This window comes from Serinus canaria, chromosome Z (genome assembly GCF_022539315.1).
Source record: "Serinus canaria isolate serCan28SL12 chromosome Z, serCan2020, whole genome shotgun sequence".
NCBI classification, from domain to species: Eukaryota; Metazoa; Chordata; class Aves; order Passeriformes; family Fringillidae; genus Serinus; species Serinus canaria.
In genome coordinates this window covers 46,953,331-46,971,726 of record NC_066343.1, presented here as the reverse complement: position 1 = coordinate 46,971,726, position 18,396 = coordinate 46,953,331, and the positions used below count along the sequence as shown (strand labels likewise).

At 36.2% G+C, this 18,396-nt stretch overlaps 1 protein-coding gene across 1 annotated transcript in view; it reads right to left on the bottom strand.

The window, feature by feature from the left end:
• The window catches only part of PTPRD (protein tyrosine phosphatase receptor type D), a 366,121-nt gene that overhangs the window by 272,174 nt on the left and 75,551 nt on the right, over nt 1-18,396 (bottom strand). Inside the window, exon 2 of the mRNA XM_050987010.1 lies at nt 10,752-10,919. Within this exon, the coding sequence (XP_050842967.1) occupies nt 10,752-10,836 (85 nt within the window). The 5' untranslated portion in view covers nt 10,837-10,919. The remainder of the gene's footprint in view (nt 1-10,751; nt 10,920-18,396) is intronic.

The window sequence follows — 18,396 nt, the reverse complement described above, 5'->3', positions numbered from 1 at the left end:
AACTTCTTTTCCCTAAAAAAAACCCAAAGAAACAACCAACCAAACAAAAAACCCAAACAAACAAAAAATCCAAACAAACAAACAAACAACAAACCAAACGGAAACTTTATTAAAATTTACCTATATTATGTCTGAATAGACTTGATTAGGCACTACAAATAAGGATTATTAATTTATCTCCTGAAAGTCAGCTTTGGATGACTCCAGTGAAAAAACATAAGATGCAATATTCCTTGGAATCTGATAGTCTCAGTATAGACCCTTCTCTTGCCCACAATCAGATGTCTAACAAATACCATTTTTGAGACTGATCTATGCACAATGAGATAGCAGTCCTTACTGTTTCAAGGTATCTATAGCTCAATGAGTTCTGATGACTTGCAGTTGCAATTCTATGTTCTGTTCACAACCTAAGAAGCAAACAGTACACTAGAAAGAAAATACTACTAATATGGAATTAGAAAAAATTGTCTTGATAAAAGAATGATTGCAAGGGCCACACATTGACACACTAAAAACTGAGAGGTGTTAATTTGGTCATCCTTTTTATTCTCACTGATCCTTCAAAATGCTTTCTTTGTAAAGTGAAAAGACATGACAGATCTATTAACATCAAAGAAATACAAACTCTTGATCTTCAGGCTCTCAGAGTAGTGTGTCTTTCCCCCCAAGGTTAAAATGTATTTTGCAATAAGACATCGAGCCATACACTCATAGATAAGGAAAAAGATAGATACTAAAGACTTAGAAGATCTGCTCAATGGCAGAAATGAGTAATAATTAACAAAGGCATCTATAAATTTTCACTTAAGTGCGCATGTTAGAGAGGAACCCATAAAAAAATATCAATCTATATCATACTAAAGAAAAAACAATGTTTGGGGCATTCTAGACAAATGGTGTATTTTTCTGGCTATGGAAAAGGTAAACAATTCTTGCTGTGCTTGGGAATCTGAGAATAATTTGGCTAGAATTTCTAATATTTTCATATAAATAAAATCCACAAATTCTATCCAAATTCTGCATTTCAAAATCAAATAAGCAAATTTAAAGCCAAGTGTAGCTAAAAATCCTCTTTAGCTTCCATTCACATATTTGCTTTTCTTCAGAAGGAAAAAACAAAACAGAAATTGAAAGAGTACTGGTAATGCATTTATTATTATAAAGGAGAAGAAATGCTCCCTTTTTTTAAATTTTTCATATCCTATCTTTTATGCACAAAAATCCAGAAGGATTAATGATCAGGTTTCTCAAAACTGTTAATACACAACCTACCTAAATTGAGAACAATTATGAATTGTCTCAAGGTTCTCAAGACACCAAATGCACTCCTGCTCTGTGTGGGTACTGAGCTGCTGTCAAATGGTGTATAGCAGAGAAAAGTTTTCTACAGACTTTCTGCCAAGGGAAAATCCCTCAGAATTTTCACGTAAATCTAAAAGCTATTTTTAACATACTCATGTTATCCACATTCATACTTATGAGTCGCCAAAGCACTTCATTTTACTGAATTATTTTTACAAGTCTACAATGCTTGATAAAAAATAACACTGAGCTGCTATGTAGAATGCAAACAATCAATCCAAGAGAATCATGTTTAGTTAGCTAAAATTTTAACACATCTTTAGTAATAAATTTATCTTCAATGAATGCACTGCTAAATTATTTTAAAGGAATCTAAATTAATTTCTTATGCAACATTTAATCTTAAAACCAACTATATATTGTTAATACTTTTAAGGCAATCTATTTCCATTTGATTTCAAAATCTATACTTAAGAGTAGATACAGTGTCATCTTCCTAAGATGTTGTAGGAGCTTTCTAGATTCCAGTTTACCTCCAGTTTTTAAATGCATACATCTTTAGACGCTACAACCTTTAAGTCATTCTCATCAGACCACAGATATTGAAAAAGGTCAGCGAACATGTTAACACTTCTTCACATTAAGAGTATCTCTGAAGCTGAAAGTTTATAAAAGGGGAAGAAAAAGTGACTAGGCTTTCCCACTAATGTACTTCATCTGTGAATGGTAAAGCTTTATCACCCATCCTGTAAAATAACTAACCCTTTATCTCCTGCTCCAAATCAACAAACACAAAAACACATAAACTCAGAGCTGGCATATATGTGAGCTCGGCTATCGGTAACACTAATATTGTAATTTTCCAAAATTATGAACTGCATTTGCTTAAATGATTGCCTTAGCCTCCAATTTCACTTCCTTTTTAATATGTTATTATATATAGATATAATAATTGTGACCTAGTGTGATAAAAGAATCTCCAGATTTTCTGGAACAGTTAGTGTCATAGAACATAATGCAAAATGCATGTTGAAACCATACATATTTCTGAGTGTAAGATGACAGCAAATGCCTTATTAGGACACACTAAGTCTTGCTGTCTGCTATCATGTCTCCATGTCAAGACAATGTGCTATATATGGGCACATTACCCTGGGCAATTTTTGAGGTCCATTCACTTCATATGCATTAACAACGTTAACAATGGCATTCCTGTCTGTTCTTTTGGTATTAATTTATGGACCTCCTGAACATGGATTTTTAAAGTTTTTTAACAACTATAAGTACTGTCTGCCTCAACAAAAATGAACAGTAATTTCCCTTTTTTACCTGCTTTTAATAACTCTTCAACTAAAATCCCCAAACTCCACAGTTATATTATTATTGAGTAGGTGGATACCCACTCTGTTTTCATTCTCACCTCTGCCCCCATAATTTTGCTGATCTTAGCCATAATCCCCACAACCCACTTCTGCCAACTTCCCTTGAAACTCAAAGAGTCTCAGCCTCCTCAGTCTCTTCTCACATGGCAGCTGTCCCACCCTCTGGACCATTTTAGCTGTCATTGAAAGCATTTTATGTAACTCAGTTGTGTTTTCTTGAGATAGGTGCATCAGCCTGTATTCTAGCATGCAAGACACGGGTGCACTAAGGTTTATATAATTTCCAGTGATTTCCTCCTCTTCCTAATTACCCAGGTAGAATTACTCATAGGTTTAAAACTAGGTTTTTACATTAAAAAAAGAAAGAAATAAATGGATTATATTCATCACTTCTGTAATAAGTCTAGCACCATGCATACTCTCTATGAAATGCATAAAATCTGCATCTGAGAGCATTTAGATATATAGTAGCAAACTGACATTTAAGCACAGTTTCAATAGATACAATGTAATTGACCACATTCAGCCACTAATTACCATTAAACTCAAATTTATTGAGCAGAGCTCTCTATTACAATTGCTACATTCTGAGAGGAAAATACATATCCACCCGCTAAAATAAGCCTTCAGTTTTATTAAAAATTATTACCGAAGATGATAAAAGTATTTTCCAAGTCCTGAACCTCTGTTTTTCTCCTCCCTGCATTTTCTCCAGTTTGTCAGAAACCACTGAGAAACTTCCATGCATTACTGGCCTCACTATGCCCTTATCTGTAAGCTTAATTTGCCTTTTTATTCACATTTATTCTACCTTTGTTTTTCATTCAAAAAGTTTTGGACCCTATAACCTCATCTTAACACAGAAAATCTTTCACACACACAAAAATCGTTGTTTATTTTCAAAATCTTTACATTTAGAGAGACTATGAACTCATTGTTGCTGATTAAATGTGTGCTTTTTTACTAGAACAGGAGACCAATTGATTACTTCTCTTTTCAGTCCAGACATCACCTGCCCATATGCTCTACAATTATTTTACACACTGAAGTGTATGTGACATTCTTGGACGAAAAAAACAACACAGGTGGATCTTTCCTGGAAATGTCCATAGCTAATTAACTCTCACTGCCAAAATAAATTTCTTATCATTTTCCCTTATTGTTTCTGCCTCCTTCTTCACAATTCCATGCATTAAAATAAAATCAATGGCAGTAGAAGCTCTCTTCCATCCATTTACTGGTACTGAAGCAGAAAGCACAGAAAGCTTTACAAAGCAAATTAAAAATCAGTTTCTTAGGAAAAACTAGAACACAACTCTACCTACTTAGATTTCACAAAGACATACAGATGAAGAATTTATATCCCAACAGAAAAAAATTTAAACTTCTATTGAACTGTCTTCTTGAAAAAAGCCTTATTGGGAAAAGGCTTTCAGAATTTATGTTTGGTAGGAACTTGAGAATGTGTTATGCATTGTGAAATTCTGTTCTTTGCTACTACTTTGCACAGCAAGACCATGTCCAAAGTGTTTACAGTCATGCTCCAGAATTTCTTGTAAACTGAAATGACCATGTGCCACAAATTTTCAATTTTATGTTTATTACTATTTTTGTGTTTATTAAAAGACATCTTAGTTGTCTTTTATCAATATATTCTCCTCAATTATGGAACATGAAGTTTGTAATCAACAGACAAAATTCTATGTTCAGTTTTTTCATAGCATGTACCTTACAGTTTTCTGTAATTCAGTGAAAGCCACAGTAGCAATCTGTACACAACTTGATGTTTAAACCTATTTTATAGCAATTTAAAGTCAAGGTGGAACTTTATTCTCCACATAAATTCCTTTAGAAGGAAGCTGTCAAAATAAATGAGCAACTTTCCAATTAATTTGTATTATCAAAAATTTCTTTAAAATATTGTGCACCTCCACAAGAATTTGAAAGTATTAAATTAATAAATATTTGCCTAATTATTTTGAACAAATATGGGTTCAAGCAGACACTGATTAAGCCAGAATCATTCTATCCATACATTATTTTGGTGGGAGGGAGTTTACTAAAAGATAGGGTGGTAAAAAGTGAATGGTGACCCTTCTATACATATCCAGATATTTTTCATTTTCTAAAAGTGTTGTCAGAAATTCACTACTGGAACAGATGCTGCTACTCAACATTTTATCTCCATTTCAGCCAGTGAGATTTAAGCTTTAGACAGGGGGTAAAAATACTGTAAAACACCAAAGCAGTTGTTGTGCTGTATGAATATAACCTAAAAAAAAAAAAAATAAGAAAAAAAAAAAAAAACCCTAAAATTTCTCTACCAGTGTTTCTTCTTCTCCTTTTTCCCAAAGAGCCTTCCTACATTGAAACTATGATATGTACCTCTAGTAAACTTTTGAAGTATGCAGACATGTTCTTAAGCAATCTAGCAGACACACTGGAATTTGCTGCCAATTCTGACAGAGGAATATTAATGACTCACATTCCTTTATCTGCCAGTGGTCATTACTGATGCTGCAGGGAATTACACAGTGAGATAACTACCCATACTGTAGTTTCTCCAAAAACACTTGCTGTTAACAGATAACATTAATCTTAATCATGTGGGTTTGTCCAACACTGTACGGCCATTAACATACATTTCTCATATCTAGATTTTTGGGTGTCTGGGAAGATTTGAGACCCTGAATTTTCTGACCCTGGTTTTATACGTACTCATTAAAAAAAAAAAAAAAAAAAAAATCAAAAGATAAAGGCTTTTTTTACCTGGGGAACTTCACCGCAGTCTGACACAGGCAAAGCTGCCAGGGTTTAATGCCTCTCAGATTCCCAAGCTTGCAACTCAGCTCTGCTCAGTGCTCTGTTTTAAGAGGGTAGGGGCTTACAAGTACCTGAAGTAACAACAGCTCTGAAAACAGCACTAAACAGCTCTCAAAGATACACAGCAACAATCTTCAGAGCACCAGAGACGTAGACAGAAAAATGTTCAGAAGAACCATTCTTTGATTTTCTTCAATTCGTTCTGAAGTTCAAAACCCTCATGGATTTAATCCTGAATCTACACTTTACAAAACACACATAAATCTTTCGTTCATATTACCTTTCAAAATGTTTTCTTATGTACAGATTTACAGAGATAACAAAAACATATTCTTAAAAATTATTTAAACTGAAAAAATTTATTTCTCAAGCAAATCACAATTTTGGTGTTGGTAATTTTTACCAGGTTAAATAGATATGATGGTAGTTATGGCTATGGCTGGAACTGACTTATTCAAATTTGTATCAATGTAAGGATTTGAAAAATTGGGGTTGGATAAACCCTGGCTCATGCAAACAGCTTTATTACCTGTAGTCTCTGCAGCTAAGTCAGTATGTTTGGAATGATGGCATAATATTTTCATTTTCCCTGACTCTTAATGTCAACTATCACATTTATTCCAAAGTTGTCACTTTGCTGCAGAGCAAAATGAATGCATCTGGAGTAGCTCTGTACGACTAACTGTCCCACTTTCCCCTAAAACTAAAACTTTAACTGATGGGTGATTTACTTGACATATGTAATATCATATTTAACAAGCCCAACATAAAATTACTCTTGCAACAGTATATACATATTTTCATCAATCAACTGAAAAATGTCCTAGGGTTGGGCTGAAGAGAAGATACCAAAATTCCTGAAGAAAATAAAAGAATAAAAAAGAAAATTGGAAGCTTCTAACTAGAAGCTTCCAAAAAAATTCCCCAGCTTATAGTTCTACTATCTGGAATATACCACCATTATTTAAAAAAAAAAAAAAAGCAATATAATCAAAGGGCTGTCTCTTATATACAGTGCATGCTATCAGCACTAAAAAAAGACAAATGATACTGTAAAAAATTACCAATACCAGGCAGATTTTATCTTAAACTTTTTTTGACTGCCGATACTTGAAGGCAATCAATTGAAATTACCTCTTAAAAGATATTGCTGTTTAAAATCAAATTTACTCTGAAAAAATTTGCTAACTATCAAAAGTACATGTACAAAAAAGTAAGTAATTTCCAGATTGGGCTTCACTTCATATAGTGCTTATGAACTTACTCTGAAACAGTGGGGTTTTTTACTGTGAACCATGTATGTCCACCTGTAAGACTGACTGTAACAGAACTCCTTTCTGTAATTTAATCACTTTGAAAGATCTATTGGGTAGTTTACAGACAGGTGCTTAAAGAGAAGAAAATTCAGTATGGACTGCAATAATGTGTTTCAGAAAGTAGAAGCACATAAAATGTTTTTAAAGAGAAGGAGTGGCATTAGCAGGGAAAAACACACATATTCCTTAAAAGCAAAATTTATTAAAAAATAGGAAAAAAAAAAGAGGAAAAAATGGTTTCACCAATACTAAATTACTGCCTTTACATCCTATTAAACAAGAATTTGTCTCAATTACCCCAACATCTGTTATAAGTAATCACTGTCCTGTCAGAACTGATCCTGGCCTAGAGATGATGATATGATGGTACAGTAGCTCCCTGCATGATGGTAACTGTCACAACATGCATTAGAAGCCAAAGAACAAGCAAAGCATTATTCACATTTCTAACAATTGGGAATAGAAGCAATATACAGCAAATGCATTGTTTTTAGTAAGTATTTCTGTTTGCCTTTTTACAATAAGCTGCAAACACTTCTGCTGAAGGAAAAAAGAATTTTTTCTTCTCTTCTAAAACAGCATCTCTATAGAAGAAAAGAAAAATGTCAGAGCAGAAGCTATGTAACCAAGAGTGAAGGAAGAGCACTAAACAGACAAAATTACTGCAGAGAATTAATGCAGCAGTTTATGCAGCAGACAATTCTGAAATGCTGGTGTGGTAAGGCCTTTCTCAGTATGGAAAAGGAACAGGAAGCACAAGAATCAACTCAATTACTAAAAAGCAGGATGAAGACTATCTGTAGAAAATTACTTGATTCTACTAATACAAATTAAACTGCAGGAATTTTCAAAACCTGGAATACTAGGAAATACCAGGAATTACACTTTAGAAGGAATTTCTATATCCTGTATTTCTTTGAGCTCAGTGGTTAAGTGAGCTCAGTGACCCTTGGCAAGGTCTGAAACGGAAAATAATGTACCATACTTGATAGTTTTAAAAGAAATGTGTTATCTAGGAATCTCTGAAACATTTATGCATCTTGTTATTAAAGAAATGAACCTGCATAAAGCTTCTGGATAGTTACTGTTCTGTCAGTTCATTTAAATCAACATGAAAAAACCCAGTACTTATGACAAACAAAGCTGTATTACTAAATATCTCAGTAGCTGTGGTGAAGCATTGCCATCTACACCACTGAGAACATCCCACCCAATGAAAAACACTGTAGACTACTAGCAGATTGCTGTTCTCCAATAAAGACTAATGAACTAAAGTGCTTTCTTTCTTCAGTAAAAATCTGCTTTACTCCTTCTTAGTGTGCACTGAACCTACAAATACCAAACATAAAAGACAACATCTAAAAAATACTCATAGTATTTGAGATTTCTCACTTCTGGTATTCACAAGTATCACATCATATTTATTAACATCAAAAGGTAAAAACAGTAAAGGTAGTTTTGCCACCTTTTAATTTTGCTTACTTTCCTCAGTCAATGTAGATTTAGTTTCTGGATTAAGAGTAAGAATCAAATCTAGTTTGCACATATACTTGTTGACACAGTACGTTTATCAGCCCACGCAAACACATTTCAGAGTGTGGGGTCTTTCACAATGGCGAAGAAAAACTAAGGTATCTCATTCCCTCCCTCTCAATGGTGAAGGCTGTACGTAAACCCAAAAGTACTAAGGAAACCAGTTCAGTAGCATTAGGCTGGCTTGCTACTTGGTGCTACCAATCCCACACATGGTGATCAGACAGTGAGGCTGGAAGAGCATGAGCTCCTTACCCATTTACAACTACTCTAGACAGTGTACAATGTAGTGTCAATGTTTAGATATATCTTCTCTTCTGCAGTGTCTTGATGTTAGCAACAGGAGAACAATGGCAAAAAAAAAAAAAAAAAAAGGAAAGCATAGCCTTTACACAGTGACAGAGAAAAAAATGGCAATTTTTTTTGTTCCCTTTGTCTCATCTTCTGTGTCCTCTTCCCATTAAAATGACGTAACGTGGTCCTGCCACTTTCTGTAAAGAATTTCAAGAAAAGCACTAGGTCAAAGTAGGGTCTGGGGCCCTTCTAGAAAGAGCAAGACAAAACAGGAGCAAGAGTATGTGCAGGGGCAGAGGGCAGAGCAACTCCAGCACAGCAGGAACTTTTCTTCAGGCAAGGAGGGCTAATCCTGGATGAAGACACAACTTTCTCTGTGTCTGCATACATAACACTCACAGATGCTGTCCTATCTCACCCAGACCATAAAATAACTACGTCTGTGGAGATTCAATGTGTGTCCCAGTGTGTGTAAGATTAACATGTGACTATACCATGACCCTCAAAGAAATAAGCAAAATAGAAGAACATCAACTTAACACTCACAGTATAAATGCAATATTAAATGGAGTCACATAATCATATATATGACAAACAATTTAATTAATGTCATATAATGTATACCATTTGCAGATATGTATATAATTATTTAAGCAACCTAAAAGCTGGTACATATTAAATTCTTGAAAATCATAATCTCACAAAAAACTAATCTCTGTGCTTCTTACAACTTTTAAAATAGGTGGAATACTACAACTGGTAAATTGTCCAACATATGGGCCCACTTCCCAATTAATTATTTGCTGGCTAAAGTGTTAAAATGTCCTTGGCTTCACCTTAGAGACAATCATCCCAGCTGGTCATTATCTAACTGGAAAGGGGCCAAAGAATCTCAGCTGTCAGTACACAACAAACATGTATGTTTTGTCCTTTTTTCTTCCATTTACTTCACTTTCACAGATCTGCACTTAAAAAAAGGAAAGCTTATTATTCATGAAACAGAAAAATTTTGGTATCTCTTTTACTGCTGTGACTCCGTATACCTGGAGTGCAGGTGATAAGTGGGAGATGAAGAACTCTTCTTCAGTATGCGTTTATTGAAAACTGATTCATCTAGCCTCACTAAAGCTGATTCTATTACTGTGGTTCTACTTAATTTACCACTTGTGTGAAAAAACAGAGAAGTCTTCTAAAGACAGAGATGCAACAAAGTTATTGATTGGTCGTGTGTCTGCATGGAGTCAGGAGCTAGCAGAAAAGTAGGAAAATATCCCTCAATGAAGTGAATGTTAGCAGTCAGCTTGTAGGCAGTGTTAACAGTCAGCTTGCAGTAAACCTGCAGATCAACAGGTGGAAAGCAAATGGCTTTTCTCATTTGTACATTACTTGTGGAAGAAGCCAAAGGACAGCTGGGAGAAGGAACACATGTAAATAAGGCAGACCTAATGATTTCCTAATTAAAAAGAAGATATTATCTTCCCATTAATAGATAACCTAATTGACCAAACTCAAGCAGTTTCCCCTCAGTACAAGTAAACATAGGTGCCTTTCCTCACTGAATTGTCACATGTTTAGGCCAGCCACTAAGCGGTCAGTTCTGCTTGATTTGTTTGGATACTGTACTCTGCGACAGCTGTCGGAAATAATGCATTAGAACAGCTGTTGTAGCACTTAAAAAGGGACAGGAATTTTAATTACACTGGATATTATTTGGGAAGGGGATGTCTTTTTTTTTTTTTTTTTAAATCAAAGTTTAGACAGAAATATTCAAAGAATGGCAGACATCTTTCAGGTATTTGACCAACGTCTGGTGAGCAATGTCTGGTCTTTGTTTTGACTGTGTAACTTTGTGACAGTGGTCTTCACCATCTTACATGAACCACTCCATGCTTAAGAAAAGGAGCATTAAGAAGAAGAAACAGTATGGAAGTTGCATAAACAATCTTTTTCAAATACTGTTTGTGATCTAGAGAGGACATCAAAGTTTTTGAAGAATCACTCAAAAGGAAACTCATTCTGCGACTCTTAGTAACCACCAGCTGAAAACAAAACTATTCATGGTAACCAAGACCTAAGCAGAAGTGAATAATAAGCTTACTTTCAGCATCAGCATAGAGCAGCAAGCACAGGAGCACCACCACTGGCCTGACTACGTGCATCATCCGACAGCTTGGCACCAGCATGCTTTGGCAGCCTTGTTCTCACTGGCTTAGAAGCCACTGCGAGTCTGTCCAGTCTGAAATTTCAGATGAAGTATTTTCAGAGCCTGTGAAAAGATAAAAATACAATTAGCAAAGACAGACTAAAGTTTTTATTTTCTTATTTTTTAATGAATACACAATTTGAGGCAAAACAATTTTAAAAGACAAAAGGGTAAGGCAGAAAGGGAAAGAAACATAATTAATTTCAAGTTACTGGTATATACAAGAAGATCCAAGACACAGCGTATGTTAGCACTGTTACAACACATTTCTTAGTGTACTTTTACCACATAATCAAGCAACTGTCACATTCTGAATCTTTACTTAGAACTATAGCATGTCCTAAACCAAAGAAACTAGTACGACGAGGCTTAAGACATCACTGGAACTCATGTTGCAAGAAGGTAATCAAAGCAGCTTAGATATCCATAACAAATCCATATGCCAACAGGGAGTTGATGCCCTGGCATCTGGTAAGAATAACACCACAAAATCTACTTCAGAACATGTTATTAACATATTGCACTGTTCAGCAACTTTCAAAGGTTAAAATTCCTGTTATGATTTCCTGCACATATCTGAATTATGCCTAATAAAAACCAGAAATCTGGCATTGAATAAAGAGCTGAGATCTCAATTAAATCCATCTAACTTATTACAATGTGCAGTTGAATATGATACACTGGTAGAACCACAGCTCAAGTACCCGACTTGAAAAAACAGTGTTTTATCCTTGTCCAAATATGCCACAATAACAGAAATTAAGGAATACAAAAATATTTTTCCTCCTCCATCAGGAAATACTAGAGATATCCCTAAGCAGTGTGACATTAGCACTAAAATAATATGACATGCAATTACACTTTCTGAAGGATCAGCAACATATAGGCTTTGTTAAGTTTGATTCTACCTTCTTCATTACCACACAAGCGGCTTCCATGCAGTAAAGATAAAAACCAAGAGGGCAGAGAAAAAAGTATACTAATTATTATTCCACTAACTAGATCTTAGAGTTTTGTGGGTGGCATAAAGAGCCCATTTTCAGTACAGAGGAATGCTCAAAAGAATTTACTCAAGGAAGAAAAGACATGAGCAGCTGGTAGAAATCTACACTATGTTACAAATCTCTTTTGTAAAACTATCTTTTGAATCAGCTACTGCTACAAAAAAATACAAGACTAAGAAATCTTCATAGGCAAAATGCTAAAGGCACCAGCTCTCCCCTTTCATCGCTACCATCTTCATGCCAGCATTTCAAATGACAGCAAAGTCCATGAGACACCAGTCCTGTCGGACTCAATTTGTGTCTGTGCAAGCGTATCAGAGCCAACTGCTGTGTAATGATTCCAATACTATCACAAAGATGGAGATGCATGAAATGTACTTTCAAGGAAGAGGTTATTTTTATTTTGCTTCTTCTGGAATGCAGGAGTTACAGGGGAGCCCTGAACTCTCTCTACAGGCAGCTCACTTAAGAACAAAACTATCTTTTCATTAATACACAGCCATACTGGCTGATGTGTGAAGGTGAACAGAGAAATGTGGTGGGTACTAAGTACTCCCTTACTCCTTTCAGGGGCAGAAGCAGAAAGGAAACAATACTGATAATTAATAAAGGGAGCAGAGTGGGGGGGGAAATGGCGACCACAAAGGTACTACAGTTTTTTTATCGGGGCACTGGGGCACATTATTTTCATACATTTCAAGCACTCCCATCAAAATATTAAATGTGGTGGCAAACAGGATAAATATTACTGTCTGCTTGGGGAAAAGAGAAATTTTAAAAACTTTATGGTCCTGATATATGAACATGCACTCATCGTCTACAAGCTGTCTGCAAATGAAGGGATGTATCACAAAACCTGGCAAAGAAAAGGCTTTAGCTAACCCGATGAACACATCAAGGTTTGTGCTTGTTGTTTGTTTTCCCTTTTTACCTGCTTAGGCCTTCAAGCAAACATCCAGTAGTCTGGCTCAGGGAAACATAAGCACTAGTCTAAAGACGGTGGTTGGTTTTTATTTCAAGTTGAAAATACACTGTTAATGGAGGCATGCAGGTGATGGGCTGGCAACATAGAGGGAAGCAAGTCAAGAGATAATCAGGCAATATCAAGGCTCTCCACAAAAGTCGGCTTTACCCACAAGGAGAACAATCTTCAGACCCTACTACTGACAACTGTACCAACAATGACATCATATCATGTGGTATATAGGCTTATTTGTAAAAACTTACATGAAGATGCAATTGCTTAAAAGGACTAAATGACATTACCAAGACAACTATTAGCTTCCACACCAAGTCACCTCAGTAGTCCAAAGTGAAAGACTCATCTAAAGCATTGTTAATTCTTAAAATTAAATTAGGTTCCTTTCCTTTTCTATTTCCTCCTGATGATGGTTTGTAACATCCTGAGTGTGGTATCAAAGACGGTGAAAATACAAACAGCATTTGCAGCACCAGGTTGCACGAGCTTTGTCATCAGAGGAACAATACTTGCCTTGCAGAAATTATCCTGGGTGAAGTACTCACTTAGATGTCCCTATTACAACATTCACACTGCACCAGGGCAGAAATATGGGGTTTATCCTTTGCAGGTGATCACAATAACTACAGAGAGGTCAACAGTTCTTTGGAAAAAAATTCTCTTTATGAAGCTTTAATAAACGCTGTTATTATTTTAAATTAAGTGCTGTATAACTGCAGTATTAAATAATCAAAAATGACTCTTCCAATATCCCTATTTCAAATGACTCTTTCAATATCTCTAAAAGAGCTATCCATGAAACTAGGTAATACATCTAACAATAACACACAAGTAAGTAAGAGGATAGATTTTCCCTGATTAACAGTATCTATTAATAGGATCAGTAAAAGTGCAGATGTGCAGCTCTCCAGAGTGTTCAATGCAGAGACAAAAAAGAATTCTCCTCAGCAGGAGCACTGCAGCTGACAGTACCAGGGCATGGGCACGTGCACCAATTATCCTCAAAAGGATCAACTGGGTGAATGAAACATCTCAACCCTGAAATGCTTCCCTGCAGCCTGTTTACTTTGGTAGCAAAAATAATCTTTTAGGTACTATCATGGTACTCACAAGATGGCTCCTGCTCCAAGACAGCTACAGGAAATGCATACCTGGGGGCAAATTTTAGAAATAAAACAAAACAAAACAAAACAAAACCAGACAAAACAAAACAAAACAAAACAAAAGTAAACACTGTTTTGGGTTTTTTTATCAGCTTGTTTTTCCATGCCGGAATGGGAATTTAAATGCTTGCTAACACAGGAATTCAGCTCAGCAGGGAAGAGTTGTCAGAAAAGCTTTGAACATGGACAAAAAAGAACTCACAACACATGTAGGGAGCCACACTGACAAAACTAGTGAAGCAAACAGTAACTTATAAAGTTTTGGAAGAAAAGGATTATGAAGGGATGAGAGTTAATTTGTGCTGCAAACAGAATTTCTGGTTCAACTTTTCCAAAGTGTTAAACTGTTCAGAGATATGACTTTAGTTCACGGTCATCTCTGGTTTGTCCCAAGGACTTCCCAGAGAAACCCTGTATATTTCCCCATAGGAAAGTAACCTTATATTGAAAAAAAAAATCAAACCAAACAAAACAAACAAACAAACAAACAAAAACATTAAAAAAACAACAAAAAACAAAACAAAACCAAAAAACCCCACCAAAAATGGTGTTTCTCTAAGAAAACATGGAAGCAAAGATTAAAACAGAAGACAGTGCTGAAATTCTGTTTTTACATTTCATTCATCACACCCACAATCCTGAATTACACCCATTTCTAAGCCACAGATTTTTAATACCATGGAAATGCAAGAAAATAAATACAAATTATGAATTTAAAATAGTCCTAGCACTAGTGATGGAAAGGTGATATGCAATACTTCCTGTATTTGCATATCAATCATGACCCCTCCTTAAAAATAAAATGAAAAAAATTATTGGAAAAATCTTGGCTGCAAAAACCTAACTGACAGCTGAATCATTACCAGAAAGAATAGAAAATAATGCATAAAATTAATTCTCATAAGCTCTTTAATCAAAATCAATTCAGAAACACCTCTGGGTAAAACAATGTCTTTTAAAGAGAATTAAATTTATTTTCCAAAGCAATAAGGGCAACTGGCAAAAGCAGAAGTTACACATTTCACTCGCTCTTTTATTGATTGAACATGATAAATGTTTTCATAGTTGATCTGCTGGAAAAGTTCCATGTTTCATTATGCTTTTATTCTTAAAAAATCCAAAATACAAACACATGATTAAGGAAATTTGAAGGACAGCTGTGGTGAGTGTTCAAAAGTTTAGTCTTATCTGTCCCTGGATAACAATTCACCCTAATGCTTCTCTGTCACCACTGAATTTCTCTGTTACAGTTATTCCAAGATGAATGAGCACCCATCCTAAAACAGTAGGTTTCTGGTGCCATGCAAGCATTTGAACTATCTAGCATTTGAACATCACTATAAAAGCACAAATGAGTTGCAATGCTAGGTGGCATTTTGCCTGTATAAAATAATATATCAATCTGATTCTACATTGTAATTCTATTTTAAACTTCAACAAAGATTCCTCTGTTATCATGCAAAACAGAGTAGATTTTCTGGTAACTGACAAAATAGATTAAATTGTTTAGTGAATAAATCAACTCACTAACAGCAAGGTACCTTGAAATCATATCACTGGGATGTTCTCCTCATATAGGAAGTAGTTAAAGGTTTCTGGTTTTTTGCTTACAAAAAACCAGAATCTTAAACCATACAGAGAAAACCTTGCCTAGCCTCATGTTTACACAGCTTCAGTTCCATTCTAAATCATGGATTAAAATACAAAGCTGACAGATGTCTCAATGCTTACCAACTTCCGCTGTCTTAGTCACTTCTTCAGGTCATAAGAACTTTTCTTATGCAGAACATGATGCAGAAACAAATAATTAGAACACTGCCTAACTTCTTAACTTGGTGCCTCCAAATAAGGGATCAAGAAAAAAACTTTGTGATGGCAATGGCCGAAATGCTGAGTTGGAAATAGTCTTGCTAGATGAGAAAAGCATACCATGTTATCTGTCTGTGGATATTAAAGCTGTGTAATTTTGAGAATCTATGGAAATAACCTAAACCATGTTACAAAGCCACAGACATTAAGCAGACAAATGAAACATCTTCCACTAAGACTGACTTCTTGCTGAATAAACACAAACTCTGACAATACCCCAGTCTTGACTCCTGTAAATTACTTGCATACATTAACCCTGAAATATTCCAGCTATGACTTTGCATGTTTGAGCAGTTAAAGAAAGCTCTCTTCTGACACTTGCTAAAATAAAAATCAACAAACCTACCAAAAAAAAAAAAAACAACAAACCCCAAACAAACAAAAAAACCCAAACAAAAACCTGTAACAAAAAACCCAAACCAAATAAACAAAAGAGAGAGGAAGAAAGAAATAATAAAAAAAAAAAAGAAACAAAAAACAAACATCCAAGAAGACAGAAAGATAGACAGAGAGACTGAAAAGGGGGAAAAGAGCAGCAGCTTACAAAAAAAACCCAAAAAACTAAAGTAAGTATTTAGGCTATGCTGTTATTTTACTCTTTCTTCAGCTACTGAAGAGAAACAAGGTGAAATCTAAACTAATGTGTCTAGAATCACCAGGTCACTAACTAATGGTGTCCTCCAGGGATCAATATTGGGCAAGTCCCATTCTACAGCTGTACTGATTATTTGGATGAGGGGGTCGAACGCACCCTTAGTAAATTCAGAGACAAGTTGGGTGTGTGATTGCCAACTGTGGATCTGCTGGAGGGCAGGAAGGCTCTGCAGAGGGATCTGGACAGGCTGGATCATGGACCAAGGCCAGCGCTGTGAGGTCCAACAAGTCCCAGTGCTGGGTCCTGCCCTTGGGTCACAGCAGCCCCAGGCAGTGCCACAGGCTGGGGCAGAGTGGCTGCAAAGCTGCCCACAGGAAAAGGAGCTGGGGGTGCTGGTGACAGCAGCTGAACATGAGCCAGCAGTGCCCAGGTGGCCAAGAAGGCCAATGGCATCCTGGCCTGTGCCAGCAACAGTGTGGCCAGCAGGAGCAGGGCAGGGATTGTCCCCCTGTACTCAGCACTGGTGAGACCACACCTCAAACCCTGTGCTCAGTTTTGGGCTCCTCAGTACAAGAAGGTCACTGAGGCGCTGGAATGTGTCCAGAGAAGGGCAACAGAGCTGTGGGCTGATGAAGGGTCTGGAGGACAAGTCCTTCGAGGAGCAGCTGAGGGAGCTGGGGGTGTTCAGCCTGGAGGAAGGGAGGCTCAGGGCAGACCTTACTGTCTCTAAAACTGCCTGACAGGAGGGTGCAGCCAGGTGGGGAATCAGGCTCCTCTCAACACAGCAAGAATAAACTGTCTTGAGCTGTGCAAGGGGAGATTTTGAAAGGATACTAGGAAAAATTTCCTCACTGAACTGAATCCATAGTAAGGTGATTCTAGACACCTTAGTATGGATTTCAGGCTAAGGATTGGAACAGTCTTCCTTGGGAAGCTGGTCGAGTTGCCAGCCCAGGAGATACTCAGAAGACTTGGAAACATAGTGATGATTAGGGACATGGTTTAATAATGGACTTAGTGCTACATTAATAGTTGGACTCAATCTCAAATGTCTTTTCCAACATATGTTGTTCTGGATCCTATGATTACATTAATTGTTTCCTCTGAAATCTGGTTTAAGAACAATACAATGACTGTGTTTATGCAAAAACATTTACAGACTGATTTTTGTCTTGTTTGCCTAAAAATAACAAAAAATGAAAGAACATATCATTAGTACTAGGGTATTTGCCATATACAGTTTTTCAGCCTTTGACTGTCTGCTACACTACTCAAACAACACTGGAATTGTGCAGCTACCACCTCCTAGAAATGGCTAAATCTATGAGTATGTGAGCCATGTACAAAAACATGCTTAGAGCCACTGTGCCATATACCACATACTCATCAGACACTCCTAGGAAAAGGGTCTCCAACACCAGCTTCCAAGCACATACTCACAGCAGTCTAAGAAAAGAACAAAACTACCAAGAGCAGCTAGCATCTACCACGAGCAGCTGAGTTTTCAGACCACAGAGGCAGCATCTGTGGCTTGCTTCCTCACAGAGCCAGGTATGGGGATGACCTAGCAACAAGAATGATTCTGCAGCTCCACTGCTGTGCAGATGACACAGACAAGTTAATATTGCTTGTGTCTAAACAGACATCTTTCAGGAGCATTTTGCCCTTCCTGTATTTTTTTCAGCAGGGTTACTGCAAAAAATTCAGTTATTCTTTGCTTTTAGGATCAGGCATGGTTGAAGCATACCGGGTATCATAGATACTAAGATAAAACTAGAAATGTATTTGCAATTTTGTAGCTAAGAAGTCAAATATAACTTCAGTATTACAATGCATTTTTCCCCCATTCTCTGCAATTTCTTTTTTAATGGCTTTTCTTTTTCCTTTTCACTTAATGGTTTTGTTCCAAAACTATCCAATATACTTGTTG